Genomic DNA, 26,515 nt, shown 5'->3' on the forward strand with positions numbered 1-26,515 from the left:
AAAGCAGAGCTCCAAAACCGGTGTTTCCCAAACTCTTCAGTATGGCCTGCAAGCCACTCCAAAAACTGCTGCCTAATTGTAGGTTTGATAGGCAGGATCAATTATTGAATATAGAAAGAATATTCATTTTAGCTACAATTACTTTAAAACAATTGATTCTATCCTGGTCTCACCCACCAACCTGAGTTCAAAAGCGCAGGTCCCCACCTGAAAAAACCTGCCTTTGCCTTATAGCATTTATTGCTACCCTACCCAATAAAAAAAAAACTCCACCAATCCATGAGGATCAACATTTTACTGAATAAAAGGTTACATTTACAAAATTTAAAAACAGACTGAATACACAAAATAAATAATTCCATACACTAATTTCAACATTACAGGTTAACTGTCATGCATCAAATCACCCTCTAAAAAAGTAGAGATTCCATAGTGTAAAAAAATAACCTCAAAAGGCACCAAAGACAAAAATCACAGATATGGATACTTGAAAGTGGGGGGAGCCACAGACCTATGAAAAAGAGGGAAGGCAGGTTCTAGGAACAATTCTTTTTGACCATTGGATGTTATTGGGCTGGGAAGAAGAATCTGTGAAGTCAGACTAAGTTCCTTAAAACCTACCTTGGAGGACTTCCAAAAGATACTGTAGTGCCAAAAGTGACATATTCACAGCACACAGATATGGGCAGGAAGGGAATAAGTTACAGCCAGGGGCTGCTGGAGTACAGATTACTTGGAAAGTACCACCTCCCTCCCACTTGTCTGAAAGGAATAACCTGTCATGCTTGTATAAAAAACAGTTTCCATGTTGGGTTCCAGACAACCCTGAGGTTCTTTGAAAGCCTATCAAGCATTAATTGGTGACAAAAACCATAATGGTTCTCAATAAAACGGCTAGTCCCTCACTGCTGAGCAGTCCCAAAACCATACAGCTGCTAAGAGGCATGTCCAGACACTCCATTTGTACACAGGATTAATAGCTTGGCCAGCTACTACTGCTCCCATCAGAAAGCTGCCACATCCTCCAGTCTGCTCTGGTTTCAGTGAATCTACAGGACCTCCTCCCTAAGATAGATGGTTTGGAAAAAGCCAGTTTGCTGAACCAAACTGAGAAAAAGCAAACGCAGTGGCAGGCAACAGAGCTTTACCTCAGGGGAAGCTATCCAAGGGTGAATTTCACATTTTTTTGCATTGTTTCTGCTTCCATGACGTTAGATGGGGCCCAAAGTGTCACCCAGAAGTTTGAAAATGGCCACTGAGATTTGTAATGGTTTTTCCCTCTCCTTTGAACAAAGGAGGCCCTTCTGCCACATCAAATGTCTTTTGACACACTGAGTTTCAAAAGCAGTTTGTAGCACAACATGGAGAGAAAGGGAACTAGTCTCGACTTACTAAGTATGCATCACCAGTGAAGTGGTTCTTTGGACTGTGAACTAGTTTGTAATTTAATCCTAGATTTCCAAGAATAATGACTGAGTGGTTTAAATTAGGCACGAACTGGCAGAAGAGCACCTATATCAATCTTAAGAAAAAAGCCAACTTTTCAAAAGTATTGGCAAAATTACAGATGTGGAATTATGCATCTGATCCCATTCTGATCCCATTCCCAAATGCTTTTTCCTGGTGTTCCCCAGGTTGCAGAACTCTATTTACAAAACCTCAGAAGAACACAAGTCTTTTTTAATTCTATCTTCACCCCAAACTTACCCATCAAAGCTGAAACTTCCACTCACAACAATCCTAGTCATTTACTGAACAAGATATGAACATTTAAAGGCCAACCTAGGCATTATGGCAGACACAGGAGGTCTGCTGAAAATGATCTCCTATTGTCATATCCTCTCCACTAGTCACAGTTCCCAAACTGGCCACCTCTGGCAGGAAAATCCATGCTGCAACACTGGTGCACCATGGACTAGTATGCAGGGGAAGACTGTGGCCCTCGTTGTGAGAAGTCTTGGAATCTGCAAGAGTGTCTTGCAGGCAACAAATTCATGTGCAGCTTTTGCTGGCTTGTAAATTGCAGTCACAGTACATTTCCACATTTGAATTCTCCTCCGCTACAGAATAAAGTCATTAAGAAGCCAGAAGTGTTAAAGCACTGTCTTGTGACTCAGTGGAAATGTTGGAACTTGTGGTTCACATGAAATGTTGGGAAATGTTAAAACATGTGGCTCATAGGCTCATAAGAAATATTATAAAATGATTGGGATAGGATAAAGTGCAAGAGTTCCTGGATAAAAGAAAGGGTTGACAGTTTAAAGGTACAATAGTCCCTACCCTTAATAATCAGAGTGCCTGATAAAAACTAAATATCCTGACATTATGGAATATATAGATGCCTGGCTCCAGACTGCCATCTTTTAATTACTCTCCTAGAAAAATATCTCATGATTCTTCCTACTTGGCAGTGACACTTCTTATTGCCAAACCTTGTATAAGAGTGACTTTTATCCAATGAGCACTTAGAAAGTGGCAGGAAAAGACTGGCGTAAAGGACCTGCTGATGTTCAAATACAAGGCTTAAAAAGAAAGTATTTCTAATGGTAGAACCTGGGCAGAAGTGGTTTCTAATCTATACCACACTTACGTCTGCAGAGTCTCATTGTTAGCAAACGAGAACATAACCCAAATTTTGCATTCTTTCTCCAATGGACAGATGGATTTCAGACCACTGAGGCTGTTCACTGGTTGTATTTTTTTTAACACAGTATTGCTAAGTTCCAGTATATTTACAATGTTTAGTTTTTCCAAGAGTAAGAAAAGGGGGCAGTGCAAGGCACAAACTAATCTCAAGATCTGGAGAAGAGAGTACTGAATGGTTGCTATTGCATACACACAATAAATCAGCAGCTAAACACCAAAATGAATTGGGAGAGAAAGAAGCATGGATTAACAGTTATGCCGCATCCAAGACACACATACATAATTTTTCTTGTCTTAGAAATTAAGGCATGCATTTAAAAAGAAACACTTCAATTTGTGAATGGTTTGCTTATCATTATAGTGGGCTAGCATGCTACAATTAGCCATTCTTCATAGAAGTCTCTCACATTTATGCTTAGATAATACTGATCTCCATGGGCAATGAGTAGGTCAAAAATGGTTTCTCTCCTTCAAATTGGTATCTTATCCAGAAGGAAGGGAACAAAGAAGAGTTAAAGAAATCTCTACCCCAGACCTAAGTATCTTCTGAAGAGTCAAATAAATACTACCAAAGCCAATGTGAAATTTGGTGTGGCCCAACAGACAATAGCTAGCAAAATATGATTTAACTGCCAACTAAGGTACAGTAAAACAATGACAGGATATGAAGTCAAGCATTAATGGAAGCTTGCCCTAATTAATCTGACAGGCAAGAGTATCCTGAACCACTAGATGGCACCCTGGTCTGAGAAACCAGTTCTACACAAGGTGTGTCTAGAGCAGGAATAGAGATGAATCAATAGTGGAGTAACGCATATGCAAGTGCATGTAAAAGTTAACCTGCAGAGACACCTCTAGAATCATCACTCACTGGAGTAAGAACTTTTTTTTATGCTCATAAAATTTGAAGACCCTTAACTGCTCAACATGATAAAACCGTCTGAATATCAAGACTGATGAAATGCTAAACTTTAAACTGCTGGCTAATTAACTTTAAAGACATATTTATTAGTATAGAGAAGGTCATATTGCAAAAAGGGATGTGCCAGAGGATGCAAGTAGTTGGTTTCTGTTAAAAGGCACATTTAGTGGTCTGGGCCACAATTCCAACCTGGAAAAGGACAGAGGGAGATCTGTTGAGGACTAGGTCTACCAAATACTACTTGGACTGACGTAGAGAATTAAAAGCATGGATGGTTATTTTCAAAGTTAGAATAAACTGCTCTGAAACTCCAGGTGGTCTTTTGACCAGCCTTGCTTCACATGGCAGTCTTCCTATGCTACAGAATGAGGTAGCAGAATTCATTGTTCCAATTCACAATGCAGGCAGGAGGTGCTGTTTTGAATCCACCCCCGCTTCCTGCAAATATTCCTTTGCTAATAAAAATCTAGTACCTCAGAAGGTTCTCTCCGAGTCTGCTCCCTGATGTGCTAGCTTTGTTTGTGCAGGGAGATGCATTTTTCATATGGAACCATTAAAACTTGACTCTACACGCTGTTTGAAATTAAATGATTAATGCTATACTCAAAATTCCAACACTTCATTTGGCTGTATAATTATAGCAGGCCTAACCAAGGATAGGAGAATTCAACTCTCCTTCAAGCTGGTTAATGACTTCGGACATTTATCCTGGTAACGTGCAAGTCTTCTTCTTATAATCATTTGGATTGCTTCATCTGACTTAAAACATGGCTATGGCAGGAATACCTCTTTTGCTCTCTTTGCTTGCAGCCACACAATTTTTTTTTTAAAGTGTTAATCCATGGGGGTATGTGCAGTGTAGATTATTTTTGGATCTCATTAAACTATGTAAGTTAATGATTCTAAGCTGTACTCTCTGCACATTCTACAGGCTAACGTAACAGTTGTTATGTCAAGCTTCAACCATAACATTTGATGAGAGACTTCTACTGCTCATTCTGTCATTGTAATAGGACAACTACTAGTATGCATATGATGTTGGAAAACAAAAGGAAGTTGTTAAGGTTCTTGCAGTCTCTGGCAATGTGGAATACTAACCCACATCCTGCAACTTTGGCTGACTTGGAATGTAACTGGATTATAACAATTCATCCCAACATTAAATGAAAAAACAAAATGGAGAGATCAAAGCAATGCTACAAAATAGACAGGAGGCAAGGAGGAAGAACAAAGCTTATCCCAAGCCATCCAGCTAAATGTTGACCAAGATCTAGAAAGCTTGCCCCCCACCCCACCCTTTAAATGTTACTAGAATCTCTAGGAAAATGTTTAGTACAGTACAAGAGGTTGCACTGGTAAAGAAAATTTGCCATCCCTTTGTGCACTAGTGGAAATGCCTTGAGCACCTCCAGGTGATTCTGGATCTTAAGCAAGCGAGCCTAGTGTGTACTCCTGTACACCAAAGTCAGACCCACTAATTTTATCAAGCTTATTCCCAGGTAAGTGGGCACAGGATTGCATTCTAAATCTCTCAGCCAACAACAATCAACTTTTGTCATAAATAAGTAGGAGTAGCAGGGATTTTAAACTGGGTAAGGACTCCCCCTTCCATGTGTTTCCAGTATTTCAAGCCATCAGCTCAGGACTTGGCCCAGGGTGGGTCAAAAACAGACTTTCCTAATTTCCCATCATGGCAGAGATACTGTACTGACTCTGCCCAGGCACGGCATTCTCCTAAAGGCATCAGTGTCCCAAAATATCCATTTCTTTCAAGACAGAAAGGCAGACACAAAGGCTGAACTATCAGAGGAGAAATAAGGCAGCTGGAACACTTAGCAGACACCCTGCAGAACATGCCCCAGTGTCAAAAAGAAAAAAGTGAAGTAGGCAGCCTCTTCTTCGGTTGTCAGCCATTGTACTGTTGCTGATAGCGCAAGTTCAACTCTCGTAGTTCCCTCTCCCGCACGCGTCGGGACTTGTTGGATTTGGTGGACCGGCTGGAACGGGTAGACTGAGCTGATTTGGTGCTTTGGCAACGAGACGATGCCCTCTTGAGGAGGTTCTGAGAGATGGAACGGTGCAGGTTCTTCATGGAAGAAGAGGCAGCCATGCTCACCACCCAGGGATGCTTTAAGGCTTGAAGTGCTGTCATCCGGTCGCTAGGATCCACAGTGAGCAGACGGTCAATGAAATCTTTAGCAAGATTGGACACACTGGGCCAGGGCTGAAAATTAAGGAGAAACAAAACATTAACTTATGGTTAAAGTTGACCATAAGCAAACTGCCTTGTTTTTCTTTAAATATGGAGTTTTCTCCTTTGCACCTGCAAGCACCACACCATTTGCTCTACCTAAGTATTCCTTTGTCTACAGAGTTCTAACTTTGACTTATGAATTGGTTGAAGATTACTGGATTTTCTCTACCCAAACAATTCCTAGGCACAACCACTGCAAATTGTAGCTCCAGAGATGGAATAAAAAAAAATCAGTTGGAATTGAGAATGGGATTCTGGCTATACTGTGGTATCAATGGAAATTCAATTAACATCTGAGATTAGGGGTTTTTTTTGTTTGTTTAATATCCACATGGAGTGGTCTCTCAGTACTCCTTCCAAACATAGAATTCACCTGCCAATTACACTCATACACAGTTTATACTACCAGAGCTGAAAACTGATTTTGTTTATATACAGCACAAATTCATTTCCAGAGCCAGAAGTACCAAAAGAGGAAGAAGGATATGAAGTACCACTGAGCTACTGAAACTTCACATTTGTACAGAACCTTGCTGAAACATAACGCTTACCTATTGTTTGATAAACTATATTATTATTCTGGGCATTACAACAATATCCAGTAGAAGAATTTGTTTCAGCTTCAAGAGTTTGGTATTGCTTTCTATCTACAAACAGGAAAACAATTTCCTATTCAGAACTGATAACAGTTACACCTCTCTTTTTTATCTAGATTTTGTACCTAAATAGAACAGGACAAAACAGAATAGGACTGAGCCAACTTCCAAAAGTGTGTTTTTAGTTAGAAACTGATATTAGGCCAGCTCACATAATGCTGGAATGCTAAATTAAAAAATGCTAAGGCTGATGCTAATCATCATCATCATCATCAATGTTAATATTTAATGTTCTTATGTTTTAACCAAGCATTATTATTTTAACCAAAATGTGAAGCAGCTCCTAACAGGGAACTGGGGCAGCCAGCAATAAATTATCACCTTCAGCTTGACAGGCGAGTCAGCATTACCAGCTCAGCTAACGGGAGCTAAATAGGAATAAACCCTCAAACAACAAGGAATTGGATTTCTTATCCTTTCAATTACTCTGCCACCATCTGAAATGGTGAGCAGAGAGCCCTAGTAATTAGAAATCTCTTCTAGTCAGCAAACACAAATTGGTTTATTGATCTGTTTATCTTGCTGGAGGCTTCACCTGCTGTACAGTATGTATCTTTGGCTTGATTTAATTAAGCTACCCTTCTGAAGGAAAGAAAAAAAACATACCTTATTGAGGTCAGAAGTGAAATGAGCTTACCAGGTTCTTTGCCTATTGCCCGTTGAAATGATAGTCTCATCTTCTATGATGAAATGAGAGGAACATGGCAAGCTTGCCATAGAATCTCAATCTCATGAGCTTAATATTACTTATTTATATTTATTTATTTTTTAGCATTTGCTCAAGGACAGCTAAATTGGATGCAATGTTAAAACCAGCGTTTGAATTTTATTCTTAGGATATCACTTAAATTCCAAGCAAGAAAAAAACAAGATGAGTGGCAAGCAGCAGCTTCATGGACAGGAAAGTGGGTAGGCTCATCTCTCCCCACATCCACCCACAAATCCTAAGCCAAATCACACTGCTGCTGCTGCTGCTGCTAAGAGAATCTAAAGCGTAGAATTTTTAAAAATGTATTCACTATCACCATTCGTTTAGCCTTCCAAGTACTTTCTAGCAAAGAAGGACAAGTCACAGAGAGAATCAGACAGGGAACGTGCTCATTGATTTTGGAGTGAAAATTCTAATTGATATTTTTTCATCAGCACAAAAGAAGAATCCATTCCCATAAACACTTTCATTATCAGGAAGAGGCTGTACTGCATAAATAGACTGAATTTAGTTCTGGTAAAAAGATCCACTGACCTAGCCATGACATATAGTATGCTTGCATATGTTCACCCTAAGGTTCAAGCACACGAGTTTCTTCCATGAGCATTATGGGAATGGCTGCAGCTCAATGGTGGAGCACATGCCTCACAAATGGAGCAACTGTGCAGTCACTGGCTGTGTTTACATCTAAACATGAAACACGTCAGGCTGTTTTAATCATGGTTTATTGAAGATGCCACAGTGGTTTCATCTGCCCATAATATAAGCTCTAATGAACAGATTTATGTATGACATTGTATCAAAAACAAGCCAATAATGAGCTCATACGTTCCAGATATGTGCAGATGGCTATTCCTTTCAGTGGGAAAAGCCATGTTATGTTATTTTGTTGCATTTGTTTTCTAAACAAAATATTTATACTTCCCCTACAAGTTCTTCTGGAATACTTGTATTGTTTCAGGGCCAAACAGTTTGTGGATGCAACAGCAACCTACTAGGAGGCAAACTGCCATAAGTCTGCCAACTATTTAGTATCATTCTAATGATACTGACAGACAGTACAATTTCCTCTGACACCATATTAAAGTCCAAGTCTGAAACCCTGTGGCTCTTGCATGAAAGGAAACTTTTGTAACTGCACATGATCACGAAATTCTTGCTCAATCCAACACTAAGCCCTGCTGTGAACTAAATGTTAAGGCTGGAAAGGCTCCGATGATAATCATTCCAAGTGAGAAAAATGAGTTAATGTCCACTGTAGCACAAGGGAACTTTCTGAATGGCAGGAAGAAACATACATCTAATCCTACAAATTTCCAAGGAGCAGGTCTTGCCACCAGAATTTTCCAATCTTGTTTTTCATTTTCTATTGAAAAAGCCTAAATGAAATCTTAGCCACCCATCTATCTTAAAAACATGACTAAGGACGTTTGGTCCACAAGGAATTTTCTACATCAAGGAAGTTATTTTCCCCACCTTCCCCAGTGTATGTGTTGTTTGAAATTACCACTATAATCTGAAATATTCTAACATACATACTGGAACTGTATCCTGAACAGTTACAACAACAACAATTTATATGCTGTCCTACTCCCAACTCTTGAGTGTTCCTTATCTCCATTCTTTTCATCTCAAGCGCAAAGTCAGGCACATTGCTGCAAACCTCTCCAACAGTGACAAACTGCAAGATGTGTTTTGCTCCAGTGCAGAGATCGTAGAACAAGCCTCAACTCAAGAATAATAGCCCGGATTCCCTCAGACATAAATATGTTAAAACAACAGCAAGCATATGGGCTAAGTTCACGCAGCTCACTAAACCCAGGTTAACAAAACACGACCGCTGTGTTTACGTAACATGTAACGTCCTTGAAAATAAACCATATTATGGCTTAGTAAGATGGCCTAGATCACACCACATGCCACAACAATGGCTAGGTTCCAAAAGCAGAACCACAAATTACTCAGACCCATTTTAGCCTTGCCTAGCTTGGACCCCAGTCAACCACACAAGAGTTACATCCACTTTGGTCTGGAGCAGGTAGACCCATGGGGGGAAAATGTGTTATTTGCATGCGTGAGACATCTTAAAGTTCCAATCAATAAGTCAACTGAATTCCCAACATTGACTTCTTTCTTCCTCTTTGTTGTTCCAAGCCCAAAAAACAGAACAAGCAAGCAGCAACAGTGAAAGAGCTGAATGGAGCTCTCTGCAGGTAACTGCAGCAGTAGACAGAATCTATAGCTGTTGCTATAATCATTCAAAGCCTCATTAATGGGCTTTTGTGTGGAGACACTGTTCCAATAGCAAACCCAAGCACCAAGGACAGAAGAGACTTGAAATTAATTATTTTACTTGGTGATTTATATTGTGTTGACCATGGTACCTGATATTCATGCTTTGGTTAGAGTTTCATAGTGATTTCCTGAAGGGCTATTTCCAGCCTTTTTAAAAACAATGTAATATATTCAGTTATTCACAATCAAACAATGATATACTGGAAATTATAACCACCATGACATCTGTAAATCCTTTGTTTATTCATTTGTATTTTACTCCTCTACCCCTTTTTCTTATTTCTTCTTTATGTATCTTCTTTAAAATGTCATATATAGATATGAGGGAGATGGGTGGTAACAAAATTGGACAAACAAACAAACGTTAATGGTTTTGTTTCTCCTTGTGCTTCTAGGAGGAAAAAAGAGCTTCTCTACCAGAACATTCTTCCAAGGTTTCAGAGAGCACATGCTCCTAATTTCCCTATTGGAAAGTTAAAGCTAAGAGCAGGGTTTAAGGTTGAATATTGAAAACAGGAAGGACTTGCTGTTCTGTGATCATCCACCTCCCAGTTAGCTTTCAGTTACCAAGGTGCTGGACTTGGTCTGGCCAGTCCTTCTCTGTCAACCTAATCAACTTCGCAAGGTTGCTGTGTGTGGATAAAGCTAGGAGTGGGTGAAGGGTGTGCATGCTTCCTTGGGTTTCTAAGAAAAGATAAGATAAAAATGTGACATATGATGCATACATTTATAATATGAAATAGAGTAGGGCTTCAAGAAATTGCCATTCTATCTCAGTTTGTATGGCTGGATAACTAAAGGAATCCAAGTGTAGAACTAGGCTCTAGGGAAACACAGGCTTAAATATATTGAGCTGACTGAAACAAGCAGTATTCTTGTTCTGCACACCAGAGAAAAGAAATAAGCACTACTAAGGAACAGATTGCCAGTGAGATGGCAATAGTCAGCAAAAGACTTAGCAAGCCTAAACAGTGAGAAGCTGTATAATATACTGCTCAGAACATTTTGAAGCTATAGCAGATATTTACAGTGGCTTAACAGGCACTGGGGACGCGGTGGCGCTGCGGGTTAAACCGCTGAGCTGTCGATCGGAAGGTCGGCGGTTCGAAACCGCGCGGCGGGGTGAGCTCCCGTTGCTCGTCCCAGCTTCTGCACACCAAGCAGTTCGAAAACATGCAAATGTGAGTAGATTAATTGGTACCGCTTCGGCGGGAAGGTAACGGCGTTCCGTGAGTCATGCTGGCCACATGACCCGGAAGTGTCCTATGGACAACGCCGGCTCCAAGGCTTTGAAACGGAGATGAGCACCGCCCCCTAGAGTCGGACACGACTGGACTTTACGTCAAGGGAAACCTTTACCTTTACCTAACAGGCACTATCTTGTAATGAGTCTTGGAGCCATTTTGTCCAGCTCATGTTTAACAATGCATATATTGGGAAATAAATGGCAGTAGTGTACAGCAGCCATATTATATGTCCAGGATTGTCACCAGCTATGTTAAGAACAGTCTATATAGTACAAGTGACTTGGCAACATCATCTAGAATGTTTCTTTTATGTTTGCCATCCTTACTGATCTATGAGTGTTGTCAAACTTTTAACAGCCAAACAGACCACAAATGAGCTTCTCACAGAGACTTCCCCAACCATATGTATTAAAAGGGGGGGGGGAAGATTAGGATATTGACATCTCAACAACTAAATACTTTCATTTTAAAGACCCAATACATCTAATTCTTCGTTTTCTGGGTAACAGTCTTTTGACAGACAAGAGAGCTAGCCATCCATTTTTCACACAATGGAAGAATGTGCAGATATTTTGCACCTGAAATGTTTTCAGAATTCCCCTCCTCTTTCCCAGGAACTGAGAAGATAATAACTTGGGTCAGTAAATAGAATAGAAGCTCTGTATACATGCTACATAATCTGCAGGCAGCAAGTCATTCATCCTGTATTGGTCCAACCCAGCTTGTGAATGCAACAGCAGGTGTTCCTAAGAACTATCAGCAGGAAACTTCCTCTGCACAATCAACTATCTGCACAATTTTACTAATCAGCACTGATCACTTGGTTGAGTCAATTCTCAGGTTTCAGAACAAGCCTGCCAATCCTCCAGAAAAGAATTTAAGTCCAAACAACAACAAAACAAAACAAAAACCTAATTGGGAAACATGTCTGTAAACTCAGCATTGGCATTCTCCCAATAAAGGAAGAGGTGGGAGACAAAGTGACCCATTTACATCAGTTGCACATGAAACATACATATTAAGCATGTGGGAGTGGGGGAGGATAGAAGGGAGACAAACAGAAGACAGAACCTGGTAGACATACTTGAACAATCAAAGAGATAAAGTCTTGCCCACACTTTTCATCAGCCAGACATTTTGTCTGGTTTATAGCAGCAATGAACTACTAAATATGCAGTAAATACTGTGAATTTAAAGCACCCAGAGTTATACATTACAATACATCATGGCAAATATTGATAAAGTTATGCTTGTTTCAGAAATAAATTGGTTGTGCCAATAGGACTGAATTAATAGATTACGTGACAACAGAAGATGATAGAGGACCTTCCCTTCCCAAAAAACTGGCTATGCTTTATTAACTTTTGGAATAATGAAACAGAAAAGATGTTAAACGTGTATTTGTTAACTGTATATTGTTTTATAGGTCTCAACCGTTACCATACTTAATTTCTAACAAGTTAGCAACACAGATCAGTGCCTTTTTATGCCTCTAACTCTTGCAAAGGCAAAATCACAGCAGAAGGCAAAATGCAATTACCTACTTTATTGTTCCACCTTACTTTTTTATCCATAAAATTTGCCATTATTCCTGGCATTACCTTACTAATGCCAAATTGCTGTTGTTAGAATACATTTTACCTGAATATGAAAACAGTGCATCTTTATACAGTTAGTATTATGAACAAAGTCTAAAAAAGATGCAAAAAGGTGGACTGTTTCTCTGGTTCTATATGCAAGCTCATGAACTCATGTTTACAAGACACCTTTTCTTTGTCTCCTGTTTTCTCAAGAAATCATTCCCAAGTACTGGGACATACTTGACATTTGACATGGTCATTTTGCTCCAGTGCTTTTCAACAAACAAACTTATACAAACTTTATACAAATAATACATGATAAATTTTAAAAGCCAATTTGTCAACCCTTTGAGGTAGGCAAGTTCAGAAAATAGGAGATGCTAGAAGTCTTGGATTGTGGATTAGGGTATTGTAAGAAAATCTTGAAAGCCTGTCAAAGCCCCTCTCTACTTCAATTTATACCTAACACAAGGCAGAGTTGTTTTTTCACACTTTCTACTTCCTCAGAATTCAAATAACTTTTCCATAATGGCTCAGTATTCACCTTTTCCTTCTCTGAGTCAAACCAGCATTCCACCACACCACTAGATTACAAAAATTAAGCACAGAAATAATAAACAATTTTCGTGACAACTTCCAGTATGTCTACATTTCCAGATACATCAACCTAAATCTGAGCAATTGAAAGCAAAATAATGTGTTTTGTTGCCAGGATTAATCCCAATTAAATCATGTCTGTTCTCATGTTCAATATGCAGGGTGCAAATTTAAGTCCACAAAAATTATTAGCCCAAATACACCCTTTTCCATCCTCACAGGAACATGTTGCATGCAGGGTTTCTGATTAACTACAGCCAAGTCTTACTAATTGCAGGCAGACAGGTCTGTGGCCATTTCAACCTTGAGAGCAAATGCCAGTTCAGCTAGATGAAATACTTTCTGTGAGCATTTCTGCCCATTGCATGAGATCTGGCCACAGAACTGAGGTAATCAGATCAGCACAAAAGGAAGCAAACTATATGTACATTAGTGTGTCAGCTGGACAGCTGTATTAAGGGTGGGGGAAAGAGCAAAGAATCGGAAGTAAAGAAAAGAAAGCTTCAGCGACTCACTACTGAGTGTGCATTTGTCAGGCTGACCTCAGGGAGGGAAGCATCTTATTTCAAGCTCCATTCAATATTCTTTTTTTTTTAAAAATGAAATAAAAAAGTCAGAACACTCTGCCTCTTCAACAGAGCCCCTTGAGGTCATATGAAGCCTCACCATCACTTGCTCAATCTTTTCTTTATCAGGGATGCAAGAACACATTCCTTGGTAAATGGATTTCTCTTCTCCTAAGAAATGGAAACCACTCTCAAGGTCCACTTAAGAGTAGAGTATTCTAGCCTTTATTCCACCCTAGATTTTCATGGATTTGTTTCTTCATGCCTGCATGCACTTGAAACTTTAGCCCTCAGTGCAAAGTATCTGTAACATTAATGGGGGTAGAAACCAATGGCCCTCTAGCTGCTGTTGGACTCCAACCTCCATCACAGTGACCACTGGCTAATAGGAACGGGAAACCAATAACATCTACAAAGCCATTGTCTCTCAATCCAGAATTAAAAGTATCTCACAGGAGAAGAACCATTGTGGTAAAGCAGTCAATCTTAGATTAGAACAGGTAAGGTCCAGATTCCACTCCATCCTCAGCATGAAAGCTCACTGAGTGACTTTGGGCTAGTAACTAAGTCCAACAGGGCTGTTGCTATGAATGTAAAATGAGAGGAGATCTCCGTGTAAGACAGTTTGGGCATCTAGAGGAAAACTGGAATATAAAAAAACAAATAGTCTCCACAATTTAGATTAAAATTACCAAAATGGGCACAATTTATGTATGATTTTCAGGTTATACTGCACTGGACTACATTTTATTCATGAATTGCATTAGAAGCAGCCAGCATAACTGAGAGGGCTAGAAGCTGTATTCTAGCTTGCCCCCATACTTGTCTATTTTGCCAGTAAGGAGGGAAAGGGTATTCTTTCCTCTGAATGGAATCCAGCATTTCCCCATTATACAGAACAAGTACAACATAGCCCTACAGGTCCAGTAAGTTCCAACATTACTGATCCAGTTATGGCCATGGTACCTTCTGGGAACAATGCATCATAACCATAACTTCAGACCCCCAAAAGGGCAGCTAGTATAGCACAGCAGAAGTTAATGTGTTGGAAATAGACTGGAGAGACCCAATTTCTAAACCCCACTTGATCAATGAATTGACTGGACAACTTGGAATTGGTCACTCTCTCAGCATAACTTGCCTCACAGTCTGGTAAATGGATATAACTAGGAAGACCCAACCTACTACTTTACTTGGAAGCATGTTCACCACCATAGAAAGGTAAGCAAGGGTAGTTGAGAACATAATAGCAGAAAACAGCCTCAACAGTCTGCCTTGTGATAACAAGATTCATGACTGGCAGCACTCATAACGGTGGCCATCATGGGAGAACAGCTATGCTGTGAGCTCTAAACAATTTAAAGTTGGCCTTAAAAGATTTTTTCTCCAGTTTAAGGATCTGAGATTCTAAATGTATTAGAAACATGGTTTTCTTGGCTATGGTGTCTTACTTGTAAATTTTTTTTTATCCCATCTTTTTTTTTTTCCTCACAGATTTCATCTTCCCATGTGATTGGGTACAGAGAATGGCTTAGGACATTATCATCAGATGTGTGGCCATGGGGATACAAAGTTGGTTAGGACTCAACACAAAGACTTGTTCTGTAGTGGAATTCCCCCCAAGGAGGTTAGAACAGAATCCTCTTTACAATGCTTCAGATGAGCAACAAGAACATTTTTGTTTCATTGAATATTTAATGGTGTTTCATGTCACTCTTAAGTTTTATTTAATTTTACATAAAGTTTTTTTCTCCTATGTTTTCATCTTATCTTTACTGCCTAGAATAGAATAGTAAAGATAAGATGTTTCACCTTATCTTTACTGCATAGAATAGAAAGCTATCCTATCCTATCCTATCCTATTCTTATCATTTTGTGCTAAAAGGCAGAGGTGATTTATGAGTAACCTAAATAAATTGTCATTCTCTTTGGTTTCTACATTGCAAACTCATACATGTCTATTCATTAGAAAGCCATACCGGATCAAATAAGGCTTAGCTTAAACACATGGGCATATGGCTGATCTTTAGAATGATTGGTCTAATTTTTCTTTTTATACAATATCAATGCAATGTTGTAAGCCACTGAGGAATGAAAACAAGGTAAATACATCTTAAATAAGTAACAGTCAGCAACTTTAAGATTGAAGTATCACTGCATCCAAACACTAAAATATGCACAAAAGGCATGCCCAATTCTCACCCAGAACAACATATTTAATACTGAAAACTTGCTTTAAAAAAAAAAAAAAGACTTGGTGATGTCTAACTTTCATTTAGAGTCACATGGTGAGTGGGCAGCCATACAAACTGAATAAACAAATGAAGTATGAAACTGGTCACATGGCATGCTGACACTGCATATTCAAAACATGCAGTTTTGCATCAGAAGTGAAAATCATGAATATAGCTCATTTTAGATCATATCCATTGGAGATAACCTGAAGGAGTCAGAGCATGATGCTAGAATGTTTTCTCTCAGAGAAATGCAAATGCTATGCCTCTTGGAAGCTGGTCAGATGAAAAGACAGCCTTAGTTTGTTCATACTACATTATCTTTTCCAAAAATTTTACAGTGATGTAGGCCTCTGTATTATACCACCCAGTAATGTCAATAATTCATCAGTGATGCACAACAGCATGTTCTAGGCAACATCTCCACCAAAACTTTTTGAAGTGTGTTCTCTCTTTTTGTGTCAAGGTGTATTAAGCCTTATACCAAATGGAAATTGTACTCATTGGTAACAAAAAGCTGCTGTGAGTCACAGAGCAACAGGGAGGGAGTGACGTTGGTGGACCACTTTTCCCAGCAAGCCAACAAATATGAATGACAAATTTCAGCCACTCTTCCAGGCAGATGATGCATCCCCTGCTTTTTAAATGATGGGGGAACATTTATAAAGTAAAATTGCATTTTGCTTCCACTTACTTCGTATCTATCCTGAGAAACATTCCAAATAGGTCGTCTTCACATTTTAGTTTTCAGGAATTTAGAAAAAACAAATCCTGAATTAAAAGGAAGGGCGGGACCAATTCATTTGCTTTATCTTTAATTCACCTTCCTCTAAGCTTAATGTGTTATAACCAGCCTTTTCCTCTTAATAGCTTAATAATAAAATAACAGGCAAGGAACTGGCAAGGTTTAATAGTAACTATTCAAGGTCAACCAATGAGTTTCACACTTCCTGAGATTTGAAACAAGGCCTCTCTATCTCTAATAGTAAAACAAGCGTCCTCCGGACAATGTTGGGCCATAACTGCATGCATTCGAACCAACTTTTGCTTTCGTAAGTAAGCTTTTGTGGAAGAAGGCAGGAAGACAGCTCCTAAAGTGAAGCTAGGCAAACTCAACTAGAACCACAATAGAATCACTGAGCTTCAAGAGGAACATATCAGCAAGCACAAAGGAAGTTTAAGGTTTGCAGACATTAAAAAAAACACCCATAAATCAAATCTAGATGTGATAAAACATCCTAATGAGAATTTAGCACATTCAAAGCCACACAATATTCAGTGTTAATTAGAAAAGAAAAATGTAAAATGGAATGAGTGAGTGGAATGGAATGTCCTGGAGGATGACACAATAGAGCTCTGTACAGGAGCACTTCACTTAAAAGCTGTGCAAACACTGCAGCATGCTATTCAAATTCACTTGCACTTTATAATATTTAGCATTCATTGAGTGATTTCGGGCATTTAAAACATTTTGCATGATTATGAGGACTGAGGCTGAGAGGACTGGAAACTAAGAGCTTGAGACCAGATGTTAAAATAGGATGCAAGACTGAGAAACAAGTGGCAAGAAGTCTAGTCATGTAAGGATAGGAGACAGAAACACAAGATTTAAAGAGGCCTTGATACTGTAGCAGCTTATCATTGTTAGGTCTTATTGTATCTGCAATACAAGCAACTTACCTATCCAGGATCCCAAACAAAGATTTATTGCTGAGCTTTGGGTGAAAATCTAAGGGAACAGTCTAGGTGTAACCCTTAAAACAAAGGCTAGCTGCTTAGACTCTTTGCAAAGTTAACAGCATCATGTCCGGCTATTTTGAGATGTGAAATACATGAAAAGTGTAGTAAGCCTTAAAACTTGTACATGAAACTTAAAACAGACAGACGCCCTCTCCGCCGCCCCACCTCACTAACTTTTCACAAAAGCCCAGTCACTCCTTGTGATGTGGCCCCGTTCACAAATTAGATAAAGGTGCAGGCAGGTAATTTTGGGATACTTCTCCCTTGAGTTTTTATTATCCATCATAAGTGTGCAAAGTGATAGGATATATTTCTACAAACCATTTGACTTCTCATCTGGAATCACCAGACACGTCCAAAGCAGCTTTTCTGCTGTATACCCTAAAAGATTTTTCTACAGCAAAACAAAGCCTTCTGCTTATTTAGCTAAGCCCTGATAAAGCAAAGAAGCTGCAGGGTGCAGGGGAAAACGCAATTAGTTCCTAACAGATAAATTGAACTGATCCTGCTCTGATAAACACTGTAACGCAGGAAGCTAACATCATCAAAAGTGCTTGTAGCTTCTCTCCGGGCTGCATTAAATTTCACTCATTGACCATCAACTATATATCATGCAGGAGCTAAAGAATAATAATTAGAGCATTTGAGGTCAGCAGGACCTGTATGAGTTATTAGAGTACCCATTGATCGCTTAATAGCCTCTTGAAAACAGACCCTCTGCTTTAAGAATGGAGCCACACTGGTCAGCTATCTGCTGCTGTACTGTCAGGCAACAACTGGTGTCAGATTTGTCCTGTCAATCTGAACTTCAGTTTTCATTTCTCTGTCAACAGGCTCAGCAATTTTAGGTTCGAATTTGAGCCCAGCCTCATTTTTGAAAGGCCACTCTTTTTGAAGGAGAGGAAAAGGAGAACAATCCCTGCTGTTCAAATGCTTCTGTGATGCAAAATTTCAACCTCTGAAAATTTTCTCTCACAAAAAGTGCATAGGAAGTCAACTTCCTACGGAAGAGGAGAGGTACAGGGAACAACCAAACAATAACCCTTAAAAAGAAATTAAACATTATGCTAGATTGTATGTAACACTAAGCCAAAATTTAGCATTGCCTACAGACAACCCTCTGAAAACCTGGGAGAACATTTGGGGTGGACATTCTTCTCTCTGCATGCTAGGAGGAAGACTCTCCATAAATGGTGTTTTCCTTTTTTCCATTCTTGGCTGATCGTTATGAATTAAACAGGAATCCTGATTTAAAAACAAAGCTTTGCCAACTGCTAAGAAAGTAAATAGCAAATCCTTTGTTTTAAGTCACACTTTTGATTTACAAACAAGAAATGTGGAAAGCTAAATTAAGCTGGGCAGAATTCTTCTTCTGGGTCTCCAGCAGGGAGAGGGGAATGGACAGTGCAGAAATCTGAGGCTTCACTTAGGTTTGCAAAGACTGAAGATTGTTGTTGTTGTTCATTATTACATGCAAATACAGGTACTGGGAAAAACCTGAAAGTCAGCTCTTGAATCTAAGAAAAGAGAGACAAACTCAGTAACCAAACAGTTTCGGCAAGGCATGTAGCTTTGTATTTCTGATATGCACTTGACAGAATTATGATTTATGCCTCATCAGAAGCATATAAAAGTAAATGTATATTAATTTAAGTTACCACACCCAGTAGGGACCTGGAGGTCATCTGTGAAAGATGTCTGCATGACATAACCCAGCAAAACATATATAGAAACAACAGGTCAAATTGTAAGCACTGGCACATTCAAGCATTCACACAATAACAGTCCAGAGTCCAAGCTCCTTTTACTGTTTTAATGAAGCGAAATGACTAGCACAAAGCTGCGAATGGAAAGTTCCCGCGCAAACCTACATTTAAAACTACATTCACATAATTACTTTTTCCCCCACTTCCCACTAAAGTATGTCATCTCCCTTCACAAACCAGGTGGTTTCTCTAGTGTATCTCCTCTCTCTGGCCTTGACGTGTGAACGCTATAAATTCCTAGCCATAATAATTCAATTCACACTCCAATCCAGCACCCCCTCCCATCTGGCAACACGGAGTCTGTTCCCAGTGATGAGACCAAAGGAAGATGCTCCGATAAGGGGTTCTGTGAACCTTTTGATTGGAGGGATCTGACACAAATGAAATACCATGAAGATTTGACCTATAGCACACCTGAAAGGCATCTCCCACAGTCAGGCAAGATTTCAAGAACAAGACTAAGGAACACCACATATTTCCGTATCACTTTGTATCTTAGTTGAGCATCAAGGGCATTACAATTGGACAATACGAAAAGTTCCTTCCACCATTACTGAAATGGGAACACTACTGTGCTTATAAAATACCAGCAACATTAAGCATTTTGCTCATTTATTCACTCAGTTATTGTATTGTCAGTTCTTAAGTCCCTGATTCCAAAGCTGTTTTCTTACTCATATGCAATATCCAGCTCAATTCTGCCGCAACACACTTTGATCAACAGCAGCAGCATTACAGTGTTTCTGAATACAGCTTCCTGAAAAAAAAAGGACAGTACCTTCATCTCTTCATTTGGACACCATTCCTTCTAGAACCTCTTGGCAAAGAAAACAGAGCAGACCAAGCTAATTAAAGAAGAAGAAGAAGAAGCTAAAATTGTATATTTTTAAAACAATCTGGTCTCTAAACTATTTTGGTACTGCCACATTGCAGCACCTCGGGCTATCCCAACCATTCTCTGGCAACAGGCATGTTCCTAGAGGAGATTGGCTTTTCAGAGCAAAGCAATTCAGAAAAAGCAGATTATGCCCAACAGTCGTCCCCTTTAAGAAGTGCTTCAAATATTGGAGGCGTCACTGCAATAACATTACAGAGGAGGCACCATTCCTCTACTCACCTCCCCCGAGTAACTGTATTTTCCTTTCAGAATTTGCCGATACAAGCGGGTGCGGTTATCATCCTCAAAAGGCATAGTCCCACTTAGTAGGATATACGAGATCACCCCAAGTGCCCACATGTCTACAGAGTTAGTGTAAGGCTTTCTGACCAAGATCTCTGGGGCAATATACTCTGGTGTCCCACAGGTAGTCTTCATTAAGCAGTCATCTCCTTTCTTCCGAGCACTCGCCAGCCCAAAATCTGTGATCATTATTTTAGAATCCATACCTGGGTGATAATAGAGCAAGTTCTCTGGCTTCAAGTCTCTATGAGTTATGCCCAATGTATGCAAGTATTTAACCCCATCCAATACCATCTGTAGCACTCGGGTAGCATCTCTTTCTGTGAAAGACCCTTTAGTGATAATACGGTCAAACAGTTCGCCTCCTGTGGCCAGCTCCATCACCATGTAGATGCGCTCCTGAGTCTCAAAAACTTCAATGAGTTGGATGATGTTGGTATGCCGTACTCGGCGTAGCACACACAGCTCAGATTCACACACTTCTCTCCCCTCGCGGTATTTAGTCTCTATCAACTTGATTGCATAAGGTTGCTTGGTAGCTTTGTGCTCCACTCGTACCACACGACTAAAGCTCCCTCGGCCAATCAGAGCTTTGATATCATACTTGGCTGTCACTCTGGGATCAAACTTGGCCCGGTACTTTGCCACTCTGTTCTTGCGGGGCTCTGGCTGTTCCACATATGGATTGGTGTGACATGGAGGAGAAGGAATAGCAGATTTGACGGCATCTCCATCACCTCTGATGAAATGCTTATATATGTCAGTTTTATAACCAGTGTATGGCTCAACCTTTTTGACGAGATCCAAATGAACATCCTTGGGAGGCTCGGGAAGTACTTTGCTAGTCCCACAGCCCATCACTGAATGGTACTAGTCATCCATCAAAATGGTCTCCCAGGATAGCACCACAGCAACCATGTCTGGAACAATTCCAACCATTACAACATCCCAAGAAGCTGAAGAGAAACAGAGAACAATCAATGTGCTTGCTCAAGTTAACACTCCTTCCCATTCTGCATCCAGGTTGAGTTCAAACATCTGAAACATTTCAGAAATATCAAAAATGCTGTAGCCAAAAAATATCCAGTTTCTATGGCTACAAAGCATTTGGGTTTTTGGGAATTCTGTTCTGGGAATTATTATGGTTTAAAATTGGAGCTGGAGTTGAGGCAGCCCCCTTCCTTATAACAGTTTAGGGCAAGGGTCCCCAAACTCTTCAGCTCATCAACCCCTTCATGAAGTTTCAGATTGTTTATTGACCCCAAACATTTATTACATGAAAATATTTAATACATGCTACTTTAACTAATAGTATTACAGTTAGTTAAAGTTACAACAACAGCAACGGATAGTCCCATCAACCCTTGGGGATCAATATTAACCACCTTGGGGAACCCTGGTTTAGGAGGAAACTTAGAACATACCTTTTTTCCATAGACAGTTTATAGTTTAGAAAAATTTAGTCTTTAGTTTTAACATTATTTTAAATTTTTCTGAAATACACACACACATGTGTGTTTATAAATTACTTATAGCCACAGGAATGGACTATCTATATATTTATAAATGTATACAGAGAACAGTAGCTAACACATTGGTGAATAACAGATTCACAAGAAATCATTAGATTTGTTACCCTATTATTTTGTTTGGAATTCCTTTCTCAGATATTCTACTAGAACTACAACGTTGGTATAGTTGTTGTACAAAACCCAAAGTAGGCACACACATGATGAAAAGCCACAATTTTGTTTAATAACATTTCACTTTAATTCCTAAATAAGCAACACAACCTACATGCAACCTCTCCAATACTGTACTCTGATATTGTGCCATCAAAATTAACAAAATGGTCAATTTTCAGCAGCATGATTTTTTGGTTTCTCCCAACAAGGGTGGGAATAGGAAGCCTGAGAGTAACAAAATTTCAGGCCATTTTTCAGGGTTTAGAGTAGAAATGGTAGTGGTTTGCCTCTCAGAGACCTAAAGGATGCCTAAACTCTTACTACACAAGATAGAATATTAGGAAAGTTTTGAATCTTTCCAAGTAAGTTTTGCCATATGTATTTCACCTATTCTCCGCTATACACAAAATCTAGGTGACTGAAAGAGAACCCCATCTTTTGAGAATGGCTGAATAAGTACAATTTTAAAAGCACATCAAAAAGAAATGCAGTACAATATTTGAAAGCAAGCAGCTTTAGAATTCAGTGTTGAAAGGTTAACACATAATACTAAACATTTCTTAAAAGCCAAACCCTATATACAGGATTAGAGTGATCATCAGGCTCAAGAACTAGAAAGGGAGTCAAGTGCAGTGGAGTGGACGGCTTTCCCCCTGATAGCTTGCCACATATCTCTAGTACCTTAAAACACCTGCAGTGCACATCAGTCAAGGGTTGTTGACATTCAAAAATATCAGGAATCTTAAGAATGGTGTTAATCAGCCTGAGCAAATGTGATCTTAAAAATAAAAAGGAATTAGCCTAGATTGCTAGAAGCATTAATTAATAATTTTTATTGTCTCTAAAGATGCCTTCCCAAGTTGGTGAACCACTGTAAGATTAACTGAAAAACACATCCACACTCACACACTATTCTTCTGAAGAAAATTTAAAACTTTAAGTTTTCATAGCAAAATATCCAAGCAGTGACTAAATTTCACTATTTTGGAGTATCTTTTTTAATATATATCATTATATACAAAGCTTTTACACAAAATCTCTTTTAGGTTGCAAGTTAAACAAGAACGTCATTTAAGAGCTGCATTTTTGGAACAGTTCAGATGTCCCTCCTTTCAACAACACAAATCTTAAGAAAAGGGACAAATCTTTCTTCCTAGAATGGGCTGAAGAGTAAAATGTTTCTACTGGCTTCATAGGCCAACAAGTGAAGATAAACAACTTTGCCAAGTCTTTGTTGGGGGATCATGTCTCCCATTTAAAAATCTTCAAGGCATGCTTGAAGATGGAGCTATGCATCACAGGACCTTTTGGAATTTTACTTGTTACTCCAAACAGGAGAGAAGACAAGAATAAAAGAAACTGGTACTTTAGAATGTTTAACAGACTGCGCATCATCATCTAGTCAAAAAGCTAACAAGGCTATTATAATTATAATAATCAATACCTTAATGCTTCCTACTGCACTCCATGTGGATCTTAGAACTGTATAATACTAGTCAGATTTCCTAGACTTAGTTTCAACTACATTTCCCTTGAAAGTGTGCCTTTGTCCAGAACTCACACATACTTCCTAGGGCAAACTAAACTTGTGTACTTTGATATATAACACACAGGTAGTCCTTGTTTAGTGACTGCCTCATTTAGTGACTGTTTGCAGTTACAACAGTGATGAAGAAGTAATTTTGAGACCTTGCAAAGTTACTTTTGTAAATCCTTGCATTTACGACCTTCGCAGGTCTGTAAAGCAAAGGAAAGCTGAAGTAAGATCATAAGCACAGTCACTTAGCAATCACTTCACTTAATGACCAAGTTGCTGGTCCCAAATGTGAACACTAAATGAGGACTACCAATATAAGCATGTCTGAGATTTGAAAAGCTGCAGCATCTAATGCCTATTTACCCACATATTTAAGAAAATATGTTCTTCATAAAAAGATGTAGATGTGCTAAATGGTCTAATGATCACAGGGATATTAATTAATGTATCTATGAAGGATCATGACTTTTAACCACAGGTAAACATTCTTCAGGGGACGCGGTGGCGCTGAGGGTTAAACCACTGAACTGCCGAGCTTGCCGATCGGAAGGTCGGCGGTTCGAATCTGCATGATGGGGTGAGCTCCCGTTGCTAGTCCCAGCTCCTGCCAACCTAGCAATTTGAAAACATGCCAATGTGAGTAGATTAATAGGTACTGCTTCGGCGGGCAGGTAACAGCGCTCCATTTAGTCATGCTGGCCACATGACCACGGAAGTGTCTACGGACAAACGCCGGCTCTTCGGCTTTGAAACGGAGATGAGCACCGCCCCCTAGAGTCGGACACGACTGGACTTCATGTCAAGGGAAACCTTTACCTTTACCTAAACATTCTTCATATTTATCAACGTTTTTTAACAATATAGGCAGCCTGAAAAACAGCCACTGTCCTATTTCTGTAAGGCAAAACTATTTGAAAGGACTATGATGGCACAGTGATTAGAGCTACTTTTGCACTTTTAACTAGATGTAATGTATTAATTGATCGAAATATAGTTAGCTGCATGTATATGAAACAGTAGCTGAGTTTAAAACTAATACAAAGAACATAACAAACCAAAGTGATTTCCCATTTTTCTTTGTATGTAGCAAACTTACCAAAGGAATTTATTCTGACATGTTTTTTTAAACAAAACTTTCACTTAAGACAAAGATCAGAAAGAGAATGATTGGGTAGGAAGAGACCCTCACTATCAAGAAACAAGCTGTTTATCTATTTTGTACAACTCATGTTTCCTTGGCACAGTGAAGAAAATAACCATGTGCTCACACAGTTTTGAAGCCAAAACTGTCATTTCCATAACTGCACTTTTTTTTCTTACATAAGTAACAAGCTATGTGGCATCCACAGAGCTCTCTTAATTTTGTATTGGATCAAAAAAGTTGGGAGATTTTTGTCTAAACATTCATTTCCTTTTCTCACTTACTTAAGAATTCTTAGGCAACTGCCTATCAGCCCACGCTAAGCTTGATTAGTATTAGCACCTTCTGAATCCACATTTGCACAACACATTGAGCTGTGTTTACCTTAAGCATGCTTTACCCAATGAAACACATGTTAGAGTTTCACATGACACATTTAACCACAAACTAATTATGCAGACTGGATTTGCATCACACAAAGCTAAAATGTGGTTGGCTAAGGACGTCACACATGATGACAAGCCCAATGCTTCACAACAGCTTAAAAGTTGATCAGTAAACAAAAAAAGATCAAAGCTGAACAATGAGAAACATATTTCAACCCACAGGTTCACTTCAAGTCGCTCTAAATCAGTATTTCTCAACCTTGGCAACTTGAAGATGTGTGGAGTGCAACTCCTAGAATTCCCTGGCCAGCAATAAAAGGCCAGGGTGGCAGGTGAGGTGAAAAGATTTGCAGAATTGAAAAGATGAGGCTAAGGGAACAGTGGGGTCTGCCTGGGGCAGATTCCTATATCTAAAATAAAGGTTCTATATATCTAACTAAATCTAGTCTTTTCTCTAGTGAGTACCCACCCCTACCATGTCTCCTTTACTGATCTTCTTATCCTGTTCCCTGAAGCTTTAACTCAGCCTCCTGAAGCAGCTCTTTCCAGATGGGTTGGGAAAACATGCCAGCTGGGAATTATGGCTGCTGGAGTCACAGCAGAGCTGGAAGACCCGGGTTGGGGGCAACCAGCTGTCAGAACGCGGCGCGGCATTTCCCAGACCGCTGCCTGGCGTGGAAGAACTGTGCCCTCTGGAGAGGGCAGCCTGAGGGGCTGGCCCGGGAGGCCCAGACTCGCCAGGCGCGCTACCAGGGGGCAACCGAAAATGGGCCTAGCACACGGAGCAGGTAGAAAAGAAACGCAGGCCCAGGGGGACCAAGGCAGCCAGGACCGCCCAGCCCAACCCCGCCGATGCCACGAGAGGGAGAAGGATCGGGGCAGCTACGGCGCCCCGCCCCGTCCCGTCGAGGGCCGGAACTCGCCGGGCCGCCCCGAACGGACTCACCTCATCCCGCGGCGAGGAGGGCGCCGGGTCCAGCCCAAGCCCACAGGGGGGTTGTGGCCTGGCGCTGGCGTCATGGCGTCATCAACGCGCGCGCTGGGGAACACAACGCATGGTGCGAGGCCGCTTTCCTCTGCCGTGATTGGGCGAGGCGAGCCGAGGGCGGGACTCTCCGTGGTCCTTATTGCTTAGGGGGCAGAGAGAGAGGAAGAGTCGGTGATGGTTGCTAGGGGGACCTAAGCCCCGCCTGTAGAGGACTGTCATTCTTCTTTTCGCCCTGCCTTTCTGCAAACGGAGAGGTAGTTTTGTGCCTCGTTTGATGCACATTTGTTCAAAGAGCACCTTTCGAAAACCTGACTCTGCTTCCGAAAACCCTGCTATTTTAAAATGAGTAGATGGGCAAGCTTTGGTTTTTAATTGTTTTTAACGTT

The 26,515-nt window shown here is 40.0% G+C and overlaps 1 protein-coding gene across 1 annotated transcript; it reads right to left on the reverse strand.

Moving 5' to 3' along the window:
• Positions 1 to 280: 280 nt before the first annotated feature.
• Positions 281 to 26,156, reverse strand: PSKH1 (protein serine kinase H1). Its single transcript, XM_063312668.1, has 3 exons — positions 26,088 to 26,156; positions 20,330 to 21,348; positions 281 to 5,792 (listed from the first exon to the last, which is right to left on the reverse strand). The coding sequence occupies exons 2-3, from the start codon at positions 21,248 to 21,250 to the stop codon at positions 5,475 to 5,477; spliced, it is 1,239 nt and encodes a 412-aa protein (XP_063168738.1). The 5' UTR covers positions 21,251 to 21,348; positions 26,088 to 26,156; the 3' UTR covers positions 281 to 5,474.
• Between the last annotated feature and the right edge of the window lie 359 nt (positions 26,157 to 26,515).

This window comes from Candoia aspera, chromosome 11 (assembly GCF_035149785.1).
Source record: "Candoia aspera isolate rCanAsp1 chromosome 11, rCanAsp1.hap2, whole genome shotgun sequence".
In the NCBI taxonomy this organism is placed as follows: domain Eukaryota; kingdom Metazoa; phylum Chordata; class Lepidosauria; order Squamata; family Boidae; genus Candoia; species Candoia aspera.